Source organism: Peromyscus maniculatus, chromosome 6 (genome assembly GCF_049852395.1).
Source record: "Peromyscus maniculatus bairdii isolate BWxNUB_F1_BW_parent chromosome 6, HU_Pman_BW_mat_3.1, whole genome shotgun sequence".
Lineage (NCBI taxonomy): Eukaryota > Metazoa > Chordata > Mammalia > Rodentia > Cricetidae > Peromyscus > Peromyscus maniculatus.
This window is the reverse complement of record NC_134857.1, coordinates 88,836,004-88,861,112: the sequence shown is the minus strand read 5'-3', so window position 1 is coordinate 88,861,112 and position 25,109 is coordinate 88,836,004. Positions and strand designations below refer to the sequence as shown.

Sequence of the window (25,109 nt, the reverse complement as noted above, 5' to 3'; positions counted from 1 at the left end):
CCGTGTGCTCACTCTAAATGAGTCCAGTGCTCCACCACGTACAAGTCACAACACAAGAGCACCAGAGACATTCAGAGATCCTGACGCTGGCCATCAAGTCCAGCAGGGGCGTGGAGGGAAGGGCGGGCAACCCTGATGATGTGAGCTAGATCCCACTAGGAATTCTGGTATCTTCTGGCTGAGGTGACCGGGGAAGCTGAACACCACCAAAGGGCCTCTTTATCCCCTAAGGGATTCCATCGTCTTGTCAGAAATCATATTCAAGTTTAAGATATGAGTAACAGTAGACTTAGGTCCTAGCCTAGCCGTTCGGACACTGTGGCTGGAGCTACAGTTAACTGATCTGGACTGTCCGAAAACATGAAATTGCAGAAAGGCGGCCTGATCCCACTTGAATGGTAACAGAGACTAGTCGCAGCCGGATGAGCTGGAGGTTCAAAGCCCTAGGAGCTAGTGGTCCATCCCAGCTCTCCTTACAATTACACAGAGGTTTACTTCAAGTCTAATAAGATCTACTTTCAGATATGCAGAAAAAGGATATATATAAAAAATTCATTTTATTTAAGAAAAAAAAATGCAGATTGGTGAGTAACCTTATCATCGATTGGCCTGTGAGGAGTCATAGAATTCACAGGCAAGAAGCCCTGCATGGCAGGTGCCTGCCTGGCCTCTCCCAACAGGCCAGAATCCAGTGGAAGAAATGATTCAGGAAGACCTCGCCTAGAGACCAGGAAGGCTGGCTGGTTCCGCAGGCCATTCACCCGCGGTCTGGGAAGAAAGTCAAGTTCTCTCGGGCTGACCACACGTGGAGACAAGTCACTCTGCCTGCGGGGAAGTGACCTCTGCCTCTCTCTTCTTCTTTCAGCCAGGGGGGTGTCAGGGGTGGGGGGTGGGAGGAGTTTGAGTCTCCTCAAGCTCAACCCACCCCACCCTCCGTGGTCTCCACTTCGGAGATCAACCCTGGAGGCGCCAACTCTTCCCCCCATCCTGGACAAGACTGTGCTGGAGTCAGGGACTGCTGGGGGAGGGTCCAGTCTCCGATGGCTAGATGGTAGTGTAGTGGTTCTTTACAGAATACGTGCCTGCTGCCTGATCTTTTTACCTGAAGAGACAGAAGGGGGAACTGCTTTAGAGGGTCCTTCCTCTCACGCCCATCTGGTACCCAGCCAAGTCCAAGGCCCTCAGGACGGGAAAAGGCAGGAACCTCTCGCTCCTCTCTTGCCCACTCCACACAGAATTCAAGGATGCCGTGCACAGCGGCGTGGGAGCCCAGCGGCGTGGGAGCCCAGCGGCGTGGGAGCACAGCGGCGTGGGAGCACAGCGGCGTGGGAGCCCAGCGGCGTGGGAGCCCAGCTGACGAGGGCGGAGGGACCAGTCTTACCTCGTAGGTCCAGGGACCGCAGCTTTCCTGAGGGGCTGCATCCTGCCTCGAGGGGCACCGGTGGTTGGAAGATTCGTTCTCTGGGGAACAGGAGCTTGGTGGGGATTAAGAAGAGACAAGGAGGAGCAAAGTTCAGCGGACCTCCTCCAAAGGGAAGACGGGGTGAGAGGATGAGCCTCCTCAGCCCCGGTTTCCCGTCTGCAGCTGGAATGGCAAGGATGACGGGGTAGCACAGCTGGAGCGGGTACGGCCAAGCTGGGCCATGCAGATGTTCCTCTACCTGATGCTTTTTGCTCTGTTTTTGTTTGTTTTCTTGAGACAGGGTCTCTATGTACCTACAGCTTTCTTGGATTCACTATGTACACCAGGCTGGCCTTGAAGAGAAATCGGCCTGCCTCTGCCTCCCAAGGGCTGGGATTAAAGGCGTGCACCACCACGCCCAGCTCTATTCTTTTTTTTTTCTTTTTGACGTGTCTTTATATAGCTAAGGCTGGCCTTGAACTCCTGATTCTCCAGCCTCTCCCTCCCAAGGGCTGCGATTACAGACATGGCCAGCATGCCTAGCCTGACCACGCGTCCATTCTATCTTACCTCTGTGCCCTGCGGCACTTGGAGGCCCTTTCCGGGTGGAGAGAGAATCTGGAGGTAGGGCACTTTTGCCTGGCGGCACGCTCCGGCTAGTCAATGGCATTCGAGGGGCGGGCTTGGGGATGGCTGAGGGGACCGGTAATCGACTGGAAGACCTAGCGGCCGCTCCCTGGAGTCGGGACGAACACTGAGAGTTGCTAATGGAGGGCTGCAGAGCGATGACTGGTCTGACAGGGACTGGCGGGCCTGTGGAGGGGAGCGAAGACATTTTCAGGGTGAGTCCCACCTCCCCTCTCCCCCGTACCGGCTTCCCCGGGGTCTCACTTGCTGTGGTCCGCGCACTGGGCCCAGCTTTCCGCCGGGGTGGAAGAGCTGATTGTGCCAGAGGAGAGAGCGCTGGGCTTCTGGCTGCAGGGAACAGATTGCAAGTGGGCGATTCCTGAAACAGAGCAAGGAACAGAAAAGGACGAGAATGGAGACAGCATGTGTTCCGCTGGCTTAAGGCATTAAGGGAAAGAAGTAGGAGGCGGGCCGTTGTCTAGAACCAGCGAGGAAGAGATTCGCTGCCAACAAGATCCGGCGTAGGTGCTTTCTTTTTTTTTTTTTTTTCAAAGTCATTTTATATTTATTTATTGTGTGTGACATACATATGGAGGTCAGAGGACAACTTTTGGTTGTCAGTTCTCATCACGTAGGTCGCAGGGTTTGAACTCGGGTTCATCAGGCTTAGTAGAAAGTGCTTTCACTCACTGAGCTATCCATCTCACCAGCCTATTATTATTTTTTGAAACAAGGGAGTCATGTAGCCCAGGCTGGTCTCAAACTCATCATATAGCCCCTCGAGGATGACCTTGAACTCCTGATCTTCCTGGCTCTACCTCCGGAGTCTCGGGATCACAAGTATGTACTTATACATACATTTACGTTGACCACATCCATTGACCGTGATGCTGGGGATCAAACCCAGGCAGGGCTTTGTGGATGCTAGGCAAACACTACCTACCCGGCTCCATCTCCAGCCCGATTTACTTAATCCCAACAATTCCATGGGTAGAACAGCTTTCTGCCTCTGACCGGTGAGGGAACCACCTCTAGACCTTCAGGGTCTCGCTTGGACAGCTTGCCTAGGGGCAGACATGCCATCCCACTCTCCACACTCACCTTCTTTGTGCTGGGGGGCTTCTTTCCAGCTGTCACCCGAACAGCCCTGGCTGACCCCTTTTTCTCGCTGCTTCGGGGACCAGCGAGGCTTCGTGGGGATGACGTGCTCCAAGAGCTCACAGTGGGCAGCAGATCGCGGACAGGGCTGTCCTTCAGGACAAACGTCTCCCGCCGAGGGCTGGGCTTCCCTCTGGGGCTGGGCTTCCCAGGGCCTGCCCCGGCCCGCTCACGATCTCGCAGGGCACACTCCTCTAGCTGAGCTGCCAGGCGGTTGGCTTCATCGAGGATCTCCTCCAGCTTCTCTGGGCTGAGAGGGCCCAGACTGAACCTCACACCCTGGAGAGCAGGGGCGACCGCATTCGGGTTCGGGTTACTCCGGTGAGAGAGGCCCCTTCGAAGTGGTTTCTCTGCACTCGCCAGTGCCGTCAGGTCTTCCTCCTCGTGACTGAGAAAACAAATATGGCGCCATACCACACACAAGACAGCAGAAGATGTTCTTGTAGTAGAGCCAGGGACAATCCCAAACCCTGACTCCATCTTGGCTGTGAGAACTGCCGTTAGGTGAGGAGAGACCTGGTTCTACCGAGGCCCAGCAAGCCTTTAGCCTCTCCTGTTTTCTTTCGTCCCCACTCCCCATTTTCTGAGACAAGGTCTCAACTCTGTAGACCAGAATGATCTCAAATTCAAAACCCTCTCTGCTTCCACCTCCTCTGTGGGTATCCTCCTCTGGTCTACTCTGGTGTGTGTGTGTGGGGGGGGGGGGGTCTGCACGCCCGACGCATTCCACGGGCATGTCTCAACATGCCCCAGCACATTTTCCTTTCATTTACACTGAACCCTACATTTTACACTGCAGCTTCTTCGTTCTCCTCACCAGCATCCGAGTTGTGTCCTTAGAGACCCAGTTCCTCCAGACTGCTGGCACCAGCGTGCACTGTACCCTGCTAAATCACCAGCCCCAGCTCTAGAGGCCAATAAGTTAACACTCAAGGTTACAGCTAAAGATGCATTGTTGGAGGGAAATAGCTGGTACCTGTCAGATGGGGACAGCCCTCCAAAGTCCAAGGTCTCGTCCGCAATGAACTTGACATCTGAAGGGATGAGAAGAAACGCCAGCTATCAGTCCCTGCAGGCTCTTGGGGCCTCATTCCTCCCTCCGTGGCTTCCTTACCTTCTTTCAAATCCTCCATGCCCAGCCAGCAGAAGCGAGTCAGCTTAGACCTGAGCAGGAAAGACAACGTGCCTACCTCAGGTATCTATCATCCTGCCCTAGGCCCCCCATCTAGACTCGGGGTGCATTAGCTGGGGTGGGGAGGCATGGTGGTGGTAAAGCAAGACCCCAGGAACGGCACGCGCCCCTGAAACTAGCCCGTGATTTTCGGGAAAGGTGCAGAGCGCTCGTGCCCCAGCACCTGATGGGTGATCTGCCTCTCCTCCGTTGGACAGTCTGCGCACTCCACCTCCCTCCTTGTTATTATCCGGGATTTTCCTCCTCTCTCCCCCGCCCCTCCCGCCACCTTTCCACTTCCCGGCACCACATCCCCGCCACACCTCCGGCGCGCACACTCCGTTTCCACTTCCCACCCCGCCTCACCGTCCACGAAGGATGCTTTTCTTCCACAACCTCCCGGTTCCCGGGAACAGGCTCCCGAGGGGCGGAGCTTCTTTCGAATTTCCTAGGCTCCACCCACCCCTGCCACACGCGCACAGCGATTGGCGAGCTCAAGGGGGCGGGGCCGAGGCGGGAGCCGTCGGGAAGTCTGCAGAAGAAGGTTGTCGGGTGCACCAAAGCTCCGTTCCCAAAAAGACTCCATCCGGGGGGCTTCGGAGGGGCGGCGGGCGGAGCCGCAAGTACGCGCGCGCGCGTGCCCGTGCCCGGGAGCGCCTCCTTCTGACTGCGTGCCAGAACCTGTGAGGAGCGGCCACCAGAGGAGAACCCACCAACCAATGTGGGTTTGGAGCCCCGCCTCTTCCCCGCCCCCACCTCCTGCAGTCCAGGTTCCCCTGGGTTTAGTGGCTGGGTTCTTCACTGGCTTGCTGAGACCACCGCTGGACTCTCTCCAGCCCCGAGGCACAAGAATTCTTCACTTAGCCTAAGGCCGTTTCTCTGAGATAATCTGATATTTCTTCTCCTGGCTTTAACCCCCAAATGACGTGTATGAACAGCTACTTAAGAGTTTAAATAATGAATTAGTGAAAAAAAGTTATACTTCCAGGCACACAGTAAGTCTGTGCTAAGAAGGTATTCCATAAGAGTCAAATTCATAAATAATAATAGTTAAAAAGGATTCCAGGGCAGTGCTCCTCAAATGCAGAAGGATTACATAGGCCAGAGATCTTGCCGCGTGAAGATTTTCTTTCTTTGCCAGGATGCTGGAGATGTGTGAGCTTTAATGGCGGGCCTGTGAATAATGTAGCAAATAGCGGAGGCCGAGGTCTGACTGAGTCTCAGGGCACAGTCACTGTAGATATCCCACCAGCTTCTGTCCTAGGTCTGCTGCAGGTGGAAGGAGGCCTCTGCTGTTGTATACGTTGTTGCCTGGCTATGACCTGATCTCTCTTCTCCATTCATTAATACACACACCGGCCCACGGGCACACACACACACACATACGCACGCGCCATCTCTGCCTCTCCCCTTTGTTTTTTGTTTTCTGAGACAGGGTCTCATGCTGGCCTTAAATCACCAAGTAGCCAGCGATGATCTTGAAGTCCTGATCCTCCTGCCTCTACCTCTCAAAGCGTTGGGATGAAAGGCCTGTGCCACTGTACCCTAGGACTAGCCTGTGCGCCAGCTGCCGAGTTCTGTCGTGCCTGCTCTGGAAAGATCGTCACGGCTGGGCCTGAGGACCATTCTCTTTCCCTCACAGAAGGAAGAGGTGTGGTCGGATGGGACCCGAGTAGGCAGCCATCCCTCTCAACCACGTGTATGCAATCAGTCCTAATTGCACGTGGTTTGGGGGGCGGAGCTACGGGATCTAAGTGAGGGGGAGGGGAGGGCATTTCTTCCGGCTGCCATGGAGAAGCCATCATCTCTGCAGGACTCGGACTTTCGATGGCGGCAGCTGTAAAGTCATCTGTGTTCCTGCCTGTGACCTCCAGCCACCGCTCTGTAAGTGGGGCTGTTGAGTTTGCTGCTTCCTCTGGGTAAACCTTCCTGGACTCCTACTGTTGCTTGTCATTGGGACCTTTATAAAGATTTATTTTTATTTATTATGTATACAGTGTTCTGCCTGCATGTTTGCCTGCTGGCCAGAAGAGGGCACCAGATTCCATTACAGATGGTTGTGAGCCACCATGTGGTTGCTGGGAATTGAACTCAGGGCCTATTGGAAGAGCAGCCAGTGCTCTTAACCGCTGAGCCATCTCTCCAGCCCCCCCCCCCCACCTTGTTTTATGTCTCTCCCAGGGAAGAACTTTTAGCAGCAGCCACCATCCCTGGCTCTCACCTACAATCTCAAACAGGTGTTCCATAAGGACATTAGATTTGCTCATTGTTTTCTCAATGTTTCCCCAGGCCGGTAGGGAGGTGAGTAGTAACTTTTTAGTTGGGTAAGAAGCTGATTTGTGGCATAGGGTAGGTATCTTAAGTCTCAGAAAACTCCAGAAAAGGGCTGGAATAGACTCAGCCTTCAATGAAAGTAGATCTCGGGCTGGAGAGATGGCTCAGCGGTTAAGAGCACTGTCTGTTCTTCCAGAGGACCTGAGTTCAATTCCCAGCAACCACAAGGTGGCTCACAGCCATCTGTAATGAGATCTGGTGCCCTCTTCTGGCCTACAGGGATACATGCAGACAGAACACTGTATAATAAATAAATAAATAAATAAATAAATAAATAAATAAATAGATCTTTAAAAAAATTGTATAAATAAAATCAGGGCAAAAGACATAAGGAAATTTTCTTAAAAAAAAAAAAGAAAGTAGATCTCTTTGGTTAGAAAAAAAGAAAGCCTTTTGGATTCTTCTCAGCTAACCCATGTCCCTTTCCTTCTCAAAAATGTGGCCCTATATCCGCCCTGCCCCACCCCCACCCCGGAAATTTTTTCTTTTTTAAGCCCATGTTTCCAACCAGACTTGGAGTAAAATAGGTGAGGGAAAATGGGGAGGGCCTGCAGTCAAACCCTGGCTCTGCCACTCACCACCAGACCATGACCTGAGGGGTTTTGAACTTAACCTTCTTATTTGTAACACGAAGATTAAAAGAAAGGCATCACTTCGTTGGTTCCTGATGCACAGAAGGCTGTTTAAGTGCATGCTTGCACACACGTCTCTCCCCCCCCCCCCACACCCGCTTCTTGCTCTTGCTTTCTCTCGCTCCCTCTACCTATTCACTAAGGATCTTGGGAACCCAGGGCACCGCAGGGACAGAAGGCAGCTTCAGGCACCGGTAGAGAGGGCCCTGTGAGCTGATAAGAACCCTGTCCTTCTGCTGACACTCTCCGGGGCTGACTCTCACAGTTACCCATCCACAGTGCGGGCTTAGATTGACAGGACAAGGCAGACTTCTCTAGGGCCTCTCAGGAGGATGCTCACTTGATCAGGGCCTTAATGCTGAAGGGAGGGGCTGGAGAGGTGGCTCAGCAGTTAAGAGCACTGGCTGCTCTTCCAGAGGACCTGAGTTCAATTCCCAGCACCCCCATGACAGCTTACAACTGTAATTCCACTTCCAGGGGATCCAGCACCCTTACACAGATGCACATGTAGGTAAACACCAATGCAAATATATACATCATTTAAAAAAATGCTGAGGGAAACCAAGGCAGCTGTTGAAGTTTAGTGCTCCGCCACCGAGCTACAATGGTCTGTTCTGTAACACGGTGGCCTCAGTTATCGAGTATGTAACAGGCCACTTCAGAAAGTACTGGCTTAGGAGCTGGGCATGGTAGTGCTGCGTGCCTGCCATCCCAGCACTTGAGAGATCCAGGTAGGAGAATCTTGAATTGAGGATCTTAAAAAAAAAAAAAAAAAAAGATTTTATTTTCCTCTCTGTGTATGTGTAAGTGCCTGCATGTATGTATGTGTACACGTGTGTGCTGGTTCCTATGCAGGTCAGCAGAGGGCATTTGACCTGCTGGAACTGAAGTTACAGGTGGTGGTGAACCACTGTGTGGGTGCTGGGAACTGAAGCCAGGCCCTCTGCAAGAGCAGCCAGTGCTCTGAACTGCTGAGCCGTCTCTGCAGTCCTGAGTGTGTGGCTCTTGGTGAGATGAGTCCAGTGGGCACATAGGAATGGGGGGGGGGACGGGACACATGGACTGTTGTCATCTCTTACAGATCCCTTCGCAGAATATCTTCAATATATGACTTGTTATACGCATGCGCACAAATAAAAGCAGGAGGCGCAACCTCCCAGGGCTCGGGTCTTTGGGGCTCTGCGTTGGGCTGCTTGGTGCTTTGTAATAGGTGTGCATCCCCTTACACCAGTTTAGGAAGGAAACCGGTGGAGGAAGACAGCAAGCCATCTTCATCTCTTTCCAGTGCCTCCTGCTGTGTGGAACTGAATTCAGTTCTGTGACAAAGGGCCTTGGGTAAATGACAGAGTCAGAAGCCTCGGTGCATAGGTGTGGCTCATTCTGTAGAGCGCTTGCCTAGCTAGCTTGCATGAAGTCCTGAATTCAGTCCCTAAGGTCCCATAAACTGGAGTCTTAGGCCTGTAATCCCAGCACTCAGGAAGTGGAGGCAGGAGGATCAGAAGTTCAACCTACATATAGAGTTCAAGGCCAGGCTGGAATTTATAAAACCCTGTCTCAAAAAGGAGACGGGCAGGGGAGGGGGACCACTTCTGTAAGATAGAGTGTGTGGATATGAAAGAACAGAAGAAAAAGAGGAATCGTAGGGCTCTGGGATCATCTAGTCTGGTTGAAGGACTGCAACCTTCATATGGTTTCCCTGTGTAGAAAGGCTCAGAAAAAGGACATACCAAGAATTGAGGATCTCTATCTTTATTTAGATTAGGCCAAGCCAGCTAAGGCTCCTTGAGAACAGTCTTGTCAGAGTCGTGCTCCCAGGAGGCCCTGCAAAGAGAGGGTGTGTTATCCATCATACCTGGCAAACAGAGCACATCCAGGATGTGCTGAGACCATCTCCCTTCATGGTCCCTGGATCCCGTGCTATAGATTGACTGCCCACCACGCACTGCTTCTGGGAGACAGAGGGAGCCAAGGACAGGAAAGATCAACACTGACACAATGTGGTATCGATAGAGAGGGCGGGGAAGGAGAAAAATGTCCACAAGCCAGCTGGCAGGGGAAGCTCTCCTGAGGCGAGTTTGTGCGTCTAATGCAGCCCGTAGGGTTTTCATTTGTTATGTATCATTGATGGGCTTAAATAAATGGCTTGGGGGATCGAATCCATGCTCAGTTTTTTTTTTCAGCCAGGAGCTGAAAGTCAGAGGGAAATGTTGGGAGCTAGGTCTCTCATTCTCTCATGGGCTTTTTTTTCACCTTACCCATCAGTTTATAGACACAGCATTTCCCCTGTGAATGATGGGGAATTTGAAGCAGCTACCACATTCTAGATAATGATCCAAGCGGCCCTTTGCCAGTGATAAGCGGCTTGGAAACCACATACCCAAATGTTAAATTACTGTTGACATTTAACAAAAATGATTTTCTTCTGTTGAACAGGAAGAAATGCATAAAATTTAAAAGAATATGGACAAGCTGCTTTGTTTCTTACCCTGCCTATGATAGTGAGGTAGAAAGATTTAGCAGAACTGTTCCTACCTACAGTGAGGGTCTGTGCCGGTGGAGACTCTGGTCTCTTTCTCTTACAGTCCCCACCCAGCTCTTCCCACAGAACCCCTGATTGGGTAGAAGCTTACATTCTCCAAGGATTACTAGGGTTCTTCCCTATCATTGACCTGAGTGGAAATGCACAGAATCTGACAAAAATAGACTTTATTTCTAGCTGTTCCCTCCAAAGAGCTGACAGTGTTAGAATTGAAAAAAAAAAGTCACCAGGGGCACATGGTTGAAAGGCTTACATCCATCCCAAACTCAGCAGCATTCGCCACAAGCATGAAATAATCCATTGAGACATCATTTCCCTCCTTCCTTACCTTCCTTGAATTTCCTGTCTTCATAGGGCAGCCTTAATGAGGAGCTACAAAAGTGCAGACATTTCTCAATGTTAGCATTGCCGACATCTCTGGAAAACCTCTCAGAGCATTGGGAATGGATGTCCTACTTAGCTTTAGCGGTGACCGTGATGCTAGCTAGGGAGTCCATACGTAGAGAACAGGATATATAAAGGCCCACTCATTCATGATTCATGCAACAAACACTTAGCTACGGCCTTCTGTGTGTCAGCACTAGGCTGGACACTGGGGACAACGGTCTCACCCAGCTTATGGTTTATTGGAAGACAAATCTATAAAATTACAAAATAATGTGCTGGGATAATATCATTTTGCTATGTATAGGTATATATAGGTATATAGGTATGAGATTCTGAAGACTAAGGAAAGATAATAATTAAAAAAATACCCCCCTCCCAAACCCAGTAATATGCTAGGTTCAGTGATGGGGAGTCTGACAAATGAGTGGGTATCTCAGGCAGGAGGGGAGTGCAGTGCTACCTAAACAAGCCAGAGGGGAAAGCAGAATAAAACCAACAAGCCTCTGCAGCGTTATGGGCTGGGACAAAAGATCACAGGGCTTGAAGAACAGGGATCTGAGCGAGGGGCCTTGGGCTCTTGCTTCTAGAGTGCTAACTGCCACTGGCAAAATAGTTAACCTCTGACGCTTCACACTTGTCCTTAAAAAAAAGGAAATAGTGATTCTTCCTACACTATTGAGTTGTTTGCGATGGACAGAGATGAATTGTTGGGTGATCTTGGGTGATGGGCTCCTAGTGCATCTTTTTTTTTTTTAAAAAAAAAGATTTATTTATTTATTTATTTATTTTATTTATTTATTTATTTTTTTTTTGAGACAGGGTTTCTCTGTGTAGCTTTGCGCCTTTCCTGGAACTCACTTGGTAGCCCAGGCTGGCCTCGAACTCACAGAGATCCACCTGGCTCTGCCTCTCAACTGCTGGGATTAAAGGCGTGCGCCACCACCGCCCGGCATTATTTATTTTTTTTTTAAGATTTATTTATTTATTATGTATACAGTGTTCTGCCTGCATGCATGCCTGCAGGCCAGAAGAGGACATCAGATCTCATTGTAGATGGTTTTGAGCCACCATGTGGTTGCTGGGAATTGAACTCAGGACCTCTGGAAGAACATCCAGTGTTCTTAACCTCTGAGCCATCTCTCCAGCCCCTCCTAGTACATCTTTAATGGTGACAGCCACACGGAGGCCCCAGTCGTTGTGATGGTTAATGGTCATGCTCTCTTGACTGGATTTAGTTACCTAGGAGATCATCTCTAGGCACATCTGTGAGGGTGTTCCCAGAGAGTTTTAACTAAGGAGGGAAGACCTGCCCCAAACATGAGTGACATCACACAGGTTGGAGCCTGAACAAAAAGGCAAAAGGAAAACACTGATGAACATCAGCATCCATCTCTCCCTGCCTCCTGATGTGTCCAGATGTGAGGAAGCAGTCTCATGTTCCTCCTGCTGCTACGGAGATCCACCCCTGCCCTATTGTGGTCTTCCCTGCCCTGACAGACTGTGCCCTCAAGCCATGAGCCAAATAGGTCTTTCCTCAAGTTGTTTCTTGTTGGGTATTTGGTCACGGCAACGGGTAACAGATACAAAGCAGGGACCTTTTCCATCTCAGCTTGTGTCGTTCTTGGATGGTGGAAGGAGGAGACACTGGCACTAACTCTCCATCTTTACCTTTAACGTCCACCCGACAGTCCACGGATGCCTCTCCCAGGGCATTGATGGCCTTGCAGGTATAGATGCCTCCATCAAAGGGGCTAGGCTTGCGGATCTCCAGGGAGCAGATCCCCAGGTGACTGAGGGCTCTGTACTTGGGGTTGCCTTGGAGATCCATCTTGTTCTTGAGCCAGATGATCTTGGGCTGGAAGAGGAAGACGAGGGGTGGCAGAGATTGTAAGAGTCAGTCTTCCTCTCCATGCTCCGTGTCTGGGACTCTGCCCTCAAGGCTGCAGATGATGGCTGTCTGCAAGTCTCCCTGCCCCGGATGCTGTGGGATTGGACTCCCCTCTCAGTACCTTCAGCAGTGGCTGAGCCCCGTTTTGTGTCTGAATATAGTGACTGAACCCTAGTCCACTCCAACAAATGTCCCTGACTTGGAAAAAATTGCTCAAGGAGCCATCATGTATTATGACTGGGCATCAAGGTCTACTTTTTAAATTAAAAAAATTTTTTTTTTGAGATAGGGTATCCCTATGTAACCTTGGCTGTTCTCCCTATGTAGACTAGGCTCGGCTGGCTTCAGACTCACAGAGATCCCTCTTCCTCTGCCTCTGTAGTTCTGGGGCTAAAGGTATGCATTACCGCAAGGGCTCTACTTAAAAATGTATATGTGTGTGTATATATATATATACATACATGTTTATACACATAAATATACACACGTATATAATTATATATAATATAGATACACAAAAAATATATATTTTAAAGCTGGGCAGTGATGGCACACACCTTTAATCCCAGCAGTTGGGAGGCAGAGACAGATGGATCTATGAGTTCCAGGCCAACCTGGTCTACAGAGCGAGTTCCAGGTCAGCCAAGGCTACACAGAGAAACCCTGTCTCAAAAATGTTTTTAAATAACATTTGTGTGTATGTGGAGAGGCTGAAGGGTACACTGGTGCCATAATGCATGTGTGGAGGTCAGAGGAAAACTTACAGCTGTTCTCTCTTTCCACCATGTGGGTCCCAGAGATCAAACTCAGGTGGTCAGGCTTGGGAGCAGGCACCTTTACCCACTGAGCCATCCTGCCAGCTCAGGGTCTCCATTTTTTTTTTTTTATGTACGTATTGTGATCCATTCATATCCTATCCCCACTGTTTATGAGTGGCTTCTGTCCTGTCTGTTTTCGGAAGTGGTTTCTAGGGTGGTTTTTTTTTTTTTTTGTTTTGTTTTTTTTTTGGTTTTTCGAGACAGGGTTTCTCTGTGTAGCTTTGCGCCTTTCCTGGGACTCACTTGGTAGCCCAGGCTGGCCTCGAACTCACAGAGATCCACCTGGCTCTGCCTCCCGAGTGCTGGGATTAAAGGCGTGAGCCACCACCGCCCGGCTCTAGGGTGGTTTTATCACAATTCCCCTTCTAAGATGTTATCTCCACACAGTTGACCTGTACTTGTAACCCAAGGTACTTGGTAAAGGCTGCTACGGGTGTGGAGTACAAAGACCAGGTTGCATGCAGAGCAGCGTGTGTGTGTGTGTGTGTGTGTGTGTGTGTGTGTAGCTCTGCGCAGACAAGTCACGAGGGGTGAATAAAGGGAAGCCAGTGGGAATCAGACTCTTCTGCCAGATAACTAGCTGGAAGTGATGTCTTTGTGCATGAGGACCCCACACTCAAAGGAAACATCATTTACGTCCATCCATCTTGAATTACAGACACCCTGACAGTTCCCAAGTAACCTGCTGTTGGGGAGGCAGATGGTCCCTCTGGCAGCAGATGTTCAATTAGAATGTCCCGTGACATCCCTCAGGTTAGGACGAGACCGCAGCAGGAAGCAGCTCAGGACACCCCCGTCCCCCACGCTCCCCACTCACCCGGGGGGAGGCGCGCACACAGCAGAAGAGCTGCGTGTCGTAGCCAGTGATGGTAGAGCAGTCTGCCAGAGGCTGGGTGAACCTGGGGGCTTCTGAGAGGTCCCGCTGGGCAAACCCCTTGGTCTTGTAAACAGTAGCTGTGGGTACCAAGAGGAAGCATGATGTGGCATCCGAGAGCCTTGTCCTGCTTCAGTTCCGTTTTTTCCTAAGTCTTGTCAGCCCCTGGTCTCGGCTTCCTTACCTGCCTTCTGGATGTGGGCGAGGTCAGCCGTGACCGGAGCTTTTTCGCTGAGCCCACACTGGTTCTCGGCAAAGACACGGAAGGCATAGGAGTTGCCAACGATGAGGCCGGAGACGACGCAGCTGGTGCGGTGATAACGCTCCAGGACCGTGAACCACAGCTGTGGGGTCCCCAGGAGATGTCATGTGTGAGACACCAAGGCTTTGGGGGTTCCTTTCTTTCTTTTTTTTTTTTTAATCTCACCCCATGTGGAGCTGCCAGAAGATCATTCTAGAATGCCTGCCTCCCTCCCCGCTTCCCAGATGGGCCTCACCCCAGACTTTCTGTCAGCCTTCTGCACCGTGTATCCCAGGAGTGCCGTATTGCCCGTATCTTGTGGAGGTGTCCATTCCAGAGTAGCGTTGGAGCCCCAGACATCCACCAACTTAATGCTCTGAGGAGGACCTGGCTTCTCTGGAAGGGCAAAGCCATGGCAGTGGGCACCGTGCCACCCACATGTGTTGACCTCACTTAGAGAGGACCCTGGCTCCTTTCTCTGACCCCTCCCATGGCCTGCCGCCTTGCCAGAGACTCTCTGGGATGGGCTCCTGGTCAGCCCAGAGGTCCCAGAGACCACCTCTTCCATCACCCAAACTTACCGATCACCAGGATATTGATGGTGGCAGTGGCCTGCAGGCCACCAAGCCGCACACAGAGTTGGTAGCATCCTGAATCAGCACGCCGGGCTTCTCTGATGAAAAGGATGGAGTCCTGCTCCCCATTCCGCACACTCACACGGCTGTTGTCCAGGGCAGAGCCATTGTGAGTCCAGGTGATCTGAGGTTTGGGTTTGCCCTGAGCAGTGGGGATAAGGCTTGAGCATCCCCAAGAGGCTTATATGTCCCCTCTCTTCCTCTCTCTTTCTCTCCCTCTCTCCTCCTCTCCTCCTCTCCTCCTGTACCCCAGACCCACAGGGTATCTTGACATGGAGTTGTATTCCTTAAGCTAGAGGTTTGTTTGTTTGTTTTTTGTAGACTTCTCCAGGGAACTCCTTCCTTTCAGGGTAGTCTCAAGAGACGGGGGAGCTGGCTTTGAGTCTTTCATGGATACCTAGGGTAGCTAGGTAGCTGCCCAAACTCCTAAGAACCCTCTAAAACTGAGGGCCCCCAGACCTCTGCAGACTGCAGGGCCTGGCTTAGCCTTACCTCCTTTCATGGGACATATCTGTCCTAGCGAAACCCAACCTTGGGAGTGTTGGAAGGTGGTGATCTGGCCTCAGACTTCTGGTACTGTGGGTCCTCTCTCATTTAAGGCCAGAAAGACTGCCTCAGTCCTAGTTCTGTTTCCAAGTCAAACCTTGACCTGGTCCCCAACATGGGGCTGATGTGATCACCTGGAATGGGATTAGCAGATTCACTGTGTCCCCAACCTTCCGGATGTAAGTCTGCCTCAGGGCCCGAGGTAGCCAGATCTTGGGGTGCTCTGAGTGATAGAAAGAGAATAGGAAATGGATGCTCAGAGAAAGAGGGTGCTGCCTCCAATAGTACTCTGGGGTTAGTGGCCCAGGTGACTGTCAGATTAAGTCCCTATCAGAGGGACTGTTCTAGACCCTTCCATTGTGCTGGGGATCAAACCCAGCCATCTCAGTCATTCTAGTGTTCTGTCATTAAACCATTAATGCCTTTCCCATTGTTGTGCTGAGATTTGGGGAGCTGAGGAGCCCCAGGAAAGGCTAAAGCTAACGTCTCTAGAAGGAACATGGAGCTGGATGTGGTGGTGCCCACCTATGACCTTAGCACCCAGGAGGTGAGGCTGGATGGACGGTGTGGTGAGACTTCCCCGAAAACCTGGGCTCTGAACCCACTGCTTGTTTTGATTTGTAACTCTCAGCCACCCGCTTTGCATCTATGTGAGTTTGGTCTTTTCCATGTGCAGACCCTTCGGTCTCCCCAGCTCGTCTTTTCAGTGGTTTTTGCTTGGTCTGTCATAACATTGCTGTCAGAGAGAATCATCCCCCAGTTGGGTGCAGGCCTTGAGAGAAGGCTCTCTGCTCTGCAGAGTGTCAACACCCTGTCCTCCCTTGGAGGCGGTGCTGAAGTCATCCCAGGGGAGCCAGCGTCTGGGTCCCCCTCTTCACATCCACCCTGCTGCCAGCACTGTGTGCTGCTCTTCCCCTCGGTAGTGGATCATTTTGTACAAGCAAACTCGGAGATTGGGGCCATTCCTTACTCGCCCCTGCTCTCCAGGCATGTGCCAGTAAGCTCTGGGAGATTAGATATTTTTTGTTGCCTTCCAGGATGCAGGCGAGAGGTGCTCAGGGGATTGTGGGGTTTGGAGCCTGGATGTCCTGTTCTCGGGAGGATGCTGTGGGTTACCTTGACTGTGGATGTGCAGACATCCCACCTGGCTCACTTGAGGACCACTTTTTCCTCCTACCTTTCCAGGGTTGCTGTTTCCTCTTTTCTCAAGGGCTTTTATCTTAAGTAGACTGTGATATCGCCTCAGTTCCCACGACAACCCAAGACTCCCTGCCAAAATTTATTCCTAGAGTTGAAGAAATTCCAGCCCTGGTACATTCCTGTGGCATGAGTGTTTGACAAGGCATTCCAAGTTCGCTGATAGTCCACATTTCCCCGAGAGTACATTCCTGTGCATTCATCCCGACATGAGCATATTTGCTTATAGACTGAACAGCTTAAATGCATACACTGTGTAAAGCAACCCTTCAAATGGAGAGAGTTAAGAGAAAGTAGACAGAGGTCCGACTGTGTTCTTTGTATGCCTCCATTTGTAGACTACCTCCTCATCATGCTCTCACACCACTTGTCTTTAGAAGTTAAGACAAATACAAAACACTTGCTGTGACCATTTCCTTTATCTGGTTCCCTTACTTTGCTGTTCTCCCCTGGGTTGGACCTGATTTGGTCTGTACCCTCTGGAAGCTGTGTGCTAAGTGGACATGAGTGTTCTCAGTAAGAACAGGGCAGGCATGGCGCCCAGACTCCCAGTGACCCTGCTTGGTCTGCTCTCTGCTGACTTTGGTGGCAGGGGGTGGGGGTGGGGGGTGGGGGGGTGAAGGGGGGTGGGGAGGTAGGAGGTGGGGGTGGGTGGGTAGGAACAACAGAAGTGTTGTATGATGCATTCCTTTCCTGTGGCCATCTTGGCAAGTAGCCAAGGGGCTGAGCAAGGCAGATGTGAGAGAATTTTTTTTTTCCCTTTTTAAAGGAGGGAAATAATTGAAAAAGGTTAAAAAAAAAAAAAAACTCATCTTGACCTTGGTTTTCCATTGTCGGGCAAGGAAATAACTTTTCACACTTCCAAGGAACAGGCTCCTCTGTCCCTGTGCTGTCTACAGGGTATCCGAGTTAAAAGGATCTTAGTGAACTGGAGAGGGGAGGCTCAGAGAGACACTGATTTGCTGAGCTCCAGGCTAGGAGTGGAGTTGTGCCTGGCACCCAGGACTCCTGCCTCCCTAGCTGGGATCAGACGTCCAAAGGACCCATTTTCTAAGCATAGCCCCTCCATCCAGTCTCCCGCCCTCATCGTGTCTCCCTAGACCAAGGTGCCTGAGTCAGGGTCTGCTATGACTTCCAGTGACTCAGGAAGAGGGGGAGGAAGGGAGGCAGAAGGTTGGTTAGGGTCAGGGACCAAGAAGGGTTGAATTGAGGGGGATAGGAATCAGGCTTCATGCTGAGAGACACATTAACTGAGCCCTACTTCGTCAAGGTTTCAGCTCAAGAATCAGGTCTGGACTTCTACTGATGTCTGTTTCTCCCTGGCATTTCTTATTTCTTACAAAATTTCTCGGAAAATGGTAGCTTTCTTTCAGCCACACTAGAGAGAAAAAGCAGTGCAGAGCTGGGAGGATTTCCGGAGCAGCCTTTGAGGTCTCAAGGGGAGCCCACTGGGACAGACAGAGGAAGGAGGCCACAGTGGAGATGCTGAGGGAGGGGAGGGTCTCCCTCCCTGATGCTCTTTAAGGGAGCCTCTGACAGGATGACCATGAAGTCATCAGGGTGTCCCTGACTTTCTGGAGGAATGGATGAGGAGTCTCCCCAGGGAAGAGCCGCAGAAGGCCTTGAGAGTGACCACATGCTGGTTAGGAGAGAGGGTCTGGCAGCCAGAGGTGCCTGTCAGCAGAGTTCTGTCACCTCCCAAATTCAACCTGGTCAGCAACCTGACTCTTTGCTCAGAATGTTAACTGAGGGCTCCTTGGAGACATCTCTCTTCACACCTCCAGTCAAGTGAGGTGTAAATTGGACTGACCTTGGGGAGGTTTCCCCATCATACCCAAGGGCTTTTCCTCCTCAGATGTCAGGGAGCAACATGACTCAGAACCCAGAGCTCTAAGGCAGAGCTAACACAGAGCCTCAGTGTTCTTAGGCCAGGACCGATGGCCACAGTTTGGTTTTCTCCCCTTGTATTCCTGGGGGGAAAGCATTTTGAAATTTCCCTTGGGAAACATTGATCTCTGAGCTGGGTTGGTCTCAGCATTTTTTTTTTCTCCAATAGAATGTTGTCTAAGTCTCAAAAATGTAATTTATTCTGAGTCCTAAGATCTACTATCTACCCCAATTTTAAACTGCTGAAGTTCATGCTCATTTTTTCCCTATTCTCATAGGAAATAATTGGCCATATCCGCTCATAATTTTCTTCTATGTGGTCAGAGATTTTCCTCTAGCACTCTCCTGAGATTGTATGATTCATACACTGCTACTAACTATGACCTGTAGAGAGAAGAAAAGTGCAGATGCATTGGAGAGTGGCGTGTGTGTGTGTGTGTGTGTGTGCGCGCGCGCGTGCGCGCGCGCAAATGTGTAGATTTGTAAGTGTGTATGCACGCATGTGGAAATGCATACAAACATAAACATACGCCTGTGTGAATAAGTGCTTACCAAAACAAGGGCAGAAAGTTCAAGCCATCTGTGGATTTGAAAGTAAATATTGCCAGCGATTTGAGAAGTAAGCACCAGACTTTCTTAGAGAAACGTTTGCTGCTACCCAAGGTGTAGCCTTAGAAACCTGTTTGGTAGAATGTGGTTGGAAAAGAATGGGTAGACCTTGGAAACACCTCCTTGTAAAGGCCAACAGTGTCACCTCCTTGAAGACAGTGAAAGCAGGATCAGGAAAACCGAAAGGATATAGAAACAGAAATAATGGTTCTCTGTGATGAAGACCCCTCATCCCTTGTTCTCATAGTTGGTGGCTTTGGCCCCTGCTCACTGCCCCTGTCAACACTGCTCACTCAGAAGGCCTGGTAATTCCAGTGTCCGTCCTTCTAACCCCTGCAGGTCTTCTCACCCCCTGGCTCGCTGTATAAAGTGGGGGTTTCAGCACCAGATATGTGAAGTGAGGCCATGGTAGCTCTGAGATATGGTTAAAGGGGAAGGTCTTTATTGTAGCTAGGAGGAAGAGTATAGCCAGAGGCATCCAGAAGAGTGTGGAGCAGCGGGAGAAAGTGGTGGACTGAACATGACCAGCAGACTGAACTCGGCCATGAGAGGAAGACCGAGAAAAAGAGAGGACCAAGAGAGAGCATGGCCGAATTGGCAGGGTTATATAGGGATGAGAAGCTGGAGGAAGAGGGGCCCAGGAGCTGGAGAAGTTGCCAGTAGGGAGCTGAGGGTGGGGTGACAAAAGCCGAGAGGAGCCACAGGTACTGAGTGAGCCTGGAGGCCAGCAGACACGGCATGTCTGCTATGGTACCCCCCAGGTATGCTAATAGGAACCGCAGTTAGCCATTTGCTCAGAGTTTCGTTTGGACCTGACACTCTCACCGATTCAATATCAGCCACTGGATCCTGTGGTCATTCCCTAGACCCAGAAACTGCCACCTTTCCATGATCTGGAGGGTGCTGCACTCACTCCACACCCCTAACAAAGACAAGCTCCTTGACCACCAACTCTGAGGTTACCTGATGTCACAGTACATCTGGGCAGTGGCTGTCACACCAGGGACAGTCTCCAGTGGCCGCTGCTGTAGACGAGATCCTAATTCTCTCCAAGGAAGTATAAGTAGAAAGTGTGGAAATGCTTCAGTGCCAGAGCTGGTAACAGGTGACTTTTCTGTGCGCCCCCACTCCTATCTGTAGGCAGATGACCATAGGGCCCCCTCAAGTGGCAAAGCCCCCATAGGAAAATGGCCAGTGTCCCTAAATTGCTTTGTGGAGAATGAGCTACCTAATGGGGACACTTATTTCCAGTCCTGCACTAGGAGTCAGCTCACGCTGTTCTCCAGGGGGACTTGTTTCTTGAGCCGGCAGCCCCTGACGGATGCAGGCTCTCCATTTGCCTCTCCTCCTCAATGCTGCCATACTGCAGTTCTGTCGTGCCGCTGAGGCAGGTCGCCATCCCCCCAGCCCCCACCCCGGCCTCCGTGGCACCCATCCCTTATTGCCTGTCCCACTCTTCCCCAGCAGGCTGGAGTTCACGGTCATAACACCCACTTTCTGGCGTAATCACCCCGGTCCTTCAGGCCTCTCTCACTTCATCACACCCTCTTGGCAGAGACTAATCCTAATTAACTAAGCCTTCCACCCACACAGTGTCTGTGTCTGCCCGGACAAGCATGCAGGAGAAGACAAAAGCTTTGCTGACTTGACGTCAAAACACAATGTATACGCGTATGGAGTCCTTGACAAATAAAGTGATGTATGTATGAGATGGGACACCTTAGAAAGGTGACATCAAGCTACACAGAGAAACCCTGTCTCAAAATCCCCCCCCAAAAAAGTGACATCATAGTCCCTCCCTTCCATGAATTCCCTCAGCCTGTGAGAATCCAAATGTGAAGTGTGACTAGCAATATGTAAATGATCTATTAAAATGGGATTGGTTATATAAGCAATTAAAAATATGCTGATTTGACTATTATGATGCTGCTTCCCCATGGACTTTGATAATTTTTTTTTTTTTTTTTTGAGACAGAGCCTCACTTATATAGACCAGGCTGGTTTTGAACTCACAGAGATCAACCTGCCTCTGTCTCCCAAGTGCTTGGTATTAAAGGCTTATACCACTACCAACATTCCTGATGATCCTGACAGTTCTGTCCCATGGCCTCAGCTCACTGTCAGCTGCCCCTTTCTCACCAGCAGATGATCCCCCTAGTGTCTAAGAAGCACCCACCGTCTTTTCTTAACACAGTACCTAGAAAAATCCCTAAATCCCGCATTTGATCATGTCAGTCCTCATTCACACCCCTGCGCTGGCCGCCCATCGTCCCAGAATCAATCTGTCCTTCACAGTGCTGTGGCTTGATAACTAACTCTCTGCCCCGCCGTCCTCCCTTACTGTGGCCCAACCCATAAAGTACATTCCTGCCCCAGGACCTTTGCACTTGTTCTGTCTACCGAAAAAATAGTCCACTTATGTCTACGATATTGCGGCTCAAATCATCCTGTTTGGAAGGCCTTTGCTTATCATCTGTTTGGAACATGAAGTTTGCCTCCCTCTTCCTCCGGCACTTGGCCTCCTTCCCTGTGGTAGTTACTTTTTGGCACCCTCTGACCCTCACTATCTTTCACTTGTCTCTTTCCTTCTATGAGAATATCCCTTGAAGGCATCGTTCTAACTCACTTTGTTTAGTTTTGTAACTGGATACTGCTAGGACACCGTCTAGCGTGAAGATCATAGGTGAGGAAGTCAATGTTTGTAGGGTGAGGAAGGGGAGCACGTAGACAGGCTGACTCCTCCGCGGCGTGAGATCAGCTCCCGTGCCTGGGAGACACTGGGAGGTTCAGATGGGATGCAGGGCCGCAGCTGCTCGGAGCAACTCTGTTGAAATCAGCAGCTGACCTTCTCTGTCTCAGGGCTTCTCCAACTCAAGGGTGTGCCTTTCCTGGCCTCCCCTTCGGCTCCTTCCGGTTTTGACTCCTGGACCCACCACCTCGGTGGGGCGCGGAGGATAAATGGTGCCGATACCACCCGGGTCGTCCTGCTGATTTGGCCGTGTAGCTGGACTGCAAGCCCCTTATTGGTCAGTTGTGATTGCGCCAATGAATTTCTGCCCGCCTGGCCTGGCCTGCTCTCACACGATCTCTGCGTCACCCCTCAGACCCTGTGCCCTCTATGAGGAACAGGCGGTGTTAGGAGGCAGACAGTCTTTGGAACGCTCAGAGAACTTAGGAGTCATAGGTCCTGTTCCAGGCATCCTTCAAGATTGGTAGATGGGCTTCAGAGACTCTGCGAACTTATGGAACTTTTTTTGGTTGATCTTCCCAGGGTTGGGAATCCATAGCTTTTTATCAGGTTTCCGGGCGGGGTTAGGGGGGCACAGATATCAAAGGGGCAGGATGTTGCTCGAATTCAGCTTTCTCCGTCTACAGAGGAGACCATGAAGGCTCAGAGAGGTGTCCTGACTCCTCTATGGTGGCAGGATAGAGCTAAGATCTGAACGCGTGTTATCGCCTTTCAAGAAGCTGACAGACGGACGCACACAGGCTTTGCAGTGGGTCAGAGGCTGTCCTTACGGTCACTCACCTCTGTGTTGAGTCACCAGCTGTGGCCCTGAGGCCTGCAGCACACAGGGTGTGCACAGGAGGATGGGGCTTCTGGCTGGACCTGGGTTGGGTGGGCAGGGATTGCCAGAGTGAGCTGCCCACAGTGCCCTGAGCAGAAGGTGGTAAACCCTGGTTTGAGATGGGTCTGTGCTCTGCAGAGTGGAGACCAGGAGCGTCAGGGAGCCCGTAGTTCTGGCTCTCTATCTCCTCTGCCCCTGATTTCTCTTGGCCTTTTAGGGGAAGAAACTGGGTTTCTGGCCCCGTCTCATCCTAGCATGCTCTTCTTGAGTGAGATAAACTCCACCAGCCCTGCCCTGGACATTCGGGCGGCTCCTATGAGGAGCTTCTTTAGGGTGAAGAGCGGGCAGCGGCGCTTTTGGGCCCTATTTGGAGACAGAACTTGGTTGTCATCTCTCTCTTGGAAATGTTCCCATGTTGGTGTAGCCTCTTCCAACGCCAATCGGGTCACCTCGGCGATCCTTCTAACTGCCCTGCTTGGGAGACCTTTAAAGTCATTTTTCAGAGAAGAAACTGAAACGGAGCAGTTAAATTGACTTGTCCAAGGTCACGGCGGTGCTAAAGGTCACCCTGGGAAAGGAGCCTGGGACTTGGCCTGCCTGTCTAGAATGTCTTTTTTTTTTTTTTTTTTTTTTTTTTTTTTTTTTTTTTTCTCCTACCTCTTCGCTTCCTGGGAGTTCATGCGTTCCTTGTGAGTGGTCTTCAAATCTTCTGCAAAGTCAATGGAGATAACACTGGGCCTTTGTTGGGCTAAATGTTTAGCCACAGCGCTGCTTTTAAAGACTGTCACAAAGAAGGGGAGGGTCATTTCTCACGTCCTGGGTCTGCAGACCCCGGTGCGGTTGGAGACACGCTTTGATTCGGCTCCCAGCAGTTTCCCTGGTCAGCTGGGGGGGGGGGGGCGGGGGGCTCAGTCAGCCAGGACAGTTGGTACTGGGGCAGGTAGAGGGTGATGGGGCTGGAGCAGGCACCAAGCAGAAAGTAGAAATGGAGTACTTCTCTCTAAAAGGCTCTACTTCCACAGAGCTCTGACTTTGAGAGGCCATGGCCAGGTGAGCTAGGGTGGGCCATTAGGTAGGTCCTGATGCTGTGGCTTGACCCAGGCAGAGGCCACGTATCATGCCATCCAAGATACTCAGCCTCCTCATAGCCATGGTTTGGGAACCACCCTTCCACTAAAGATGCTGGTTATCTTACCCCCATCCTCCCACCCCGTTGCTTTCCCAACTGGGTCCTCCCAGGACCTGTGACTGTTTTTGATGGTAAAAATATAAACAGATCATTGCTAGTCACTGTAAAGCACCACATCATTCACTGACTTTTCAGCCAAAGAGCAAAACCACAACAGAGAGACTTGAGTAGCGAGTCACAGTTTGAGGAGCGTGAGGGCTCCCATGAATATGCATCCCTGCGTTACCCCAAGTCTGCACACAGGGGTGGGCGGACCCCTAAAGTATATTCAAGGCAGTAGGAAGTTCTCCCCTCCCACACTACTCAGCACCCCCCACCCTCACCGGCTGCCATAGGTCACCTTCAATAGAGGGCAGGAGCTGCTGCGAGGGGCAGTCTGCCTCCCGTGGACGTGAAGCCCCGGGTCCTGCCGCATCCGCATCCGCTGGGGCAGCAGCTGCTTCCACCTGCCGCTGCGAGCACGAGGCTGTCTCCATGCTGGGCTCCAGCTGAAGATTTTCTTTGTTGCTGCTGAGGGAGGGGCCGAGCACCTGCTGTCCAGGCTGGTCTCCCTGGGGTCCACAGCCGCGGGCTTATGTAAGTGGGCTGGCTTTTCCCCACCCACCTTTACTCCCACTGAAGGGTGAAGTAGGGGCCAGGGGAAGAGGAGGATCAGAGAGCAGCCCAGAATAGCCACAGGAGGGGGGCTGAGGTGGCCCTGTTATCTTGGGAGCGAGATGACACCCCTCCAACATTAGGAGGGAGGGGAGAGCTGGGGCACAGAGGACACGAGAGGGATTTCTGTCTTCGGTGGGAGGCCTGAGTGAGCACGTCGGCTCCTGGCCTCCAGCTCATTCAACAGGACGTACGGTCCCAAGACCAGTGAACTCTCAGGCACACCTTTAGCTGCCCCCACACGCATCGAAGAGCAGGTCTCCACACCTTGGCCTTCATGGGTTTTGCTGTCCCAGCCCCCAAGGGCAGGCCGGGGCAAGGGTGAGGACAGTCAGTCCACTGCAGCCTGACTACGCTGGCTACACTTGAGCTCTGTCATCAGCTAGATATGTGACTAGTGACACCCCATAGTCCGTCTGCCCCTCTGTGTATGTTTGATGTGTATTCTGGGACTTGTCTCCTACCTTCTCCTCTACCCCTCTCCCCCCCCCCCACCGTGTGTGTGTGTGTGTGTGTGTGTGTGTGTGTGTGTGTGTGTGTGTGTGCTGGGGCTTGAACCCAGGGCCTTGTGCTTGCTAGACCCGCCCTCCCCTAGCACCCCACCCCCAACCTCTCATAAGTTGGGTTTCATTTGTGAAATGGAGGTAATAATAACCATAGGGTTATGAGGATTAAGAGAAGTAATCTCTCTAAAGTGCTTAGCAGAGTGTAGCTGACTAAGTCCTGGATAAGTGGGAGCTATTTTTAGGTCA

The 25,109-nt window shown here is 51.3% G+C and overlaps 2 protein-coding genes across 3 annotated transcripts; both read right to left on the bottom strand.

The window, feature by feature from the left end:
- Positions 1–542: 542 nt before the first annotated feature.
- Psrc1 (proline and serine rich coiled-coil 1) lies at positions 543–4,814 on the bottom strand. Of its 2 annotated transcripts, XM_015998140.3 has the most exons (8): positions 4,725–4,814; positions 4,302–4,351; positions 4,164–4,221; positions 3,131–3,575; positions 2,294–2,408; positions 1,973–2,215; positions 1,382–1,475; positions 543–1,102 (listed from the first exon to the last, which is right to left on the bottom strand). In XM_015998140.3, exons 2-8 carry the CDS (start codon positions 4,318–4,320, stop codon positions 1,099–1,101), a joined length of 978 nt encoding a protein of 325 aa, XP_015853626.2. In that variant the 5' UTR covers positions 4,321–4,351; positions 4,725–4,814; the 3' UTR covers positions 543–1,098. The 2 variants fall into 2 exon arrangements, with proteins under 2 accessions (XP_015853626.2, XP_042135662.2); XM_042279728.2 differs by lacking the exons at positions 543–1,102; positions 4,725–4,814 and having other exon boundaries at positions 1,306–1,475; positions 4,302–4,632.
- A 4,244-nt stretch (positions 4,815–9,058) lies between these two features.
- Mybphl (myosin binding protein H like) lies at positions 9,059–24,299 on the bottom strand. The gene is made up of 9 exons (XM_006979473.4): positions 24,044–24,299; positions 15,387–15,475; positions 14,653–14,848; positions 14,328–14,467; positions 14,015–14,174; positions 13,774–13,910; positions 11,919–12,105; positions 10,192–10,235; positions 9,059–9,145 (listed from the first exon to the last, which is right to left on the bottom strand). Exons 1-8 carry the CDS (start codon positions 24,177–24,179, stop codon positions 10,225–10,227), a joined length of 1,056 nt encoding a protein of 351 aa, XP_006979535.2. The 5' UTR covers positions 24,180–24,299; the 3' UTR covers positions 9,059–9,145; positions 10,192–10,224.
- Between the last annotated feature and the right edge of the window lie 810 nt (positions 24,300–25,109).

Coding starts and splice junctions, on each gene's coding strand:
- Mybphl (XM_006979473.4), bottom strand. CDS start 24,179: ATGGAGACAGCCTCGTGCTCGCAGCGGCAGGTGGAAGCAGCTGCTGCC. Junction 14,849..15,386: donor ATCTGCTAATCCCATTCCAG/GTGATCACATCA, acceptor CCCACTGCTCAG/GGCAAACCCAAACCTCAGAT. Junction 14,175..14,327: donor AGGCTGACAGAAAGTCTGGG/GTGAGGCCCATC, acceptor GGGACCCCACAG/CTGTGGTTCACGGTCCTGGA.
- Psrc1 (XM_015998140.3), bottom strand. Junction 2,216..2,293: donor CAGTGCGCGGACCACAGCAA/GTGAGACCCCGG, acceptor TCCCCTCCACAG/GCCCGCCAGTCCCTGTCAGA. Junction 1,476..1,972: donor AAGTGCCGCAGGGCACAGAG/GTAAGATAGAAT, acceptor ATCCCCACCAAG/CTCCTGTTCCCCAGAGAACG.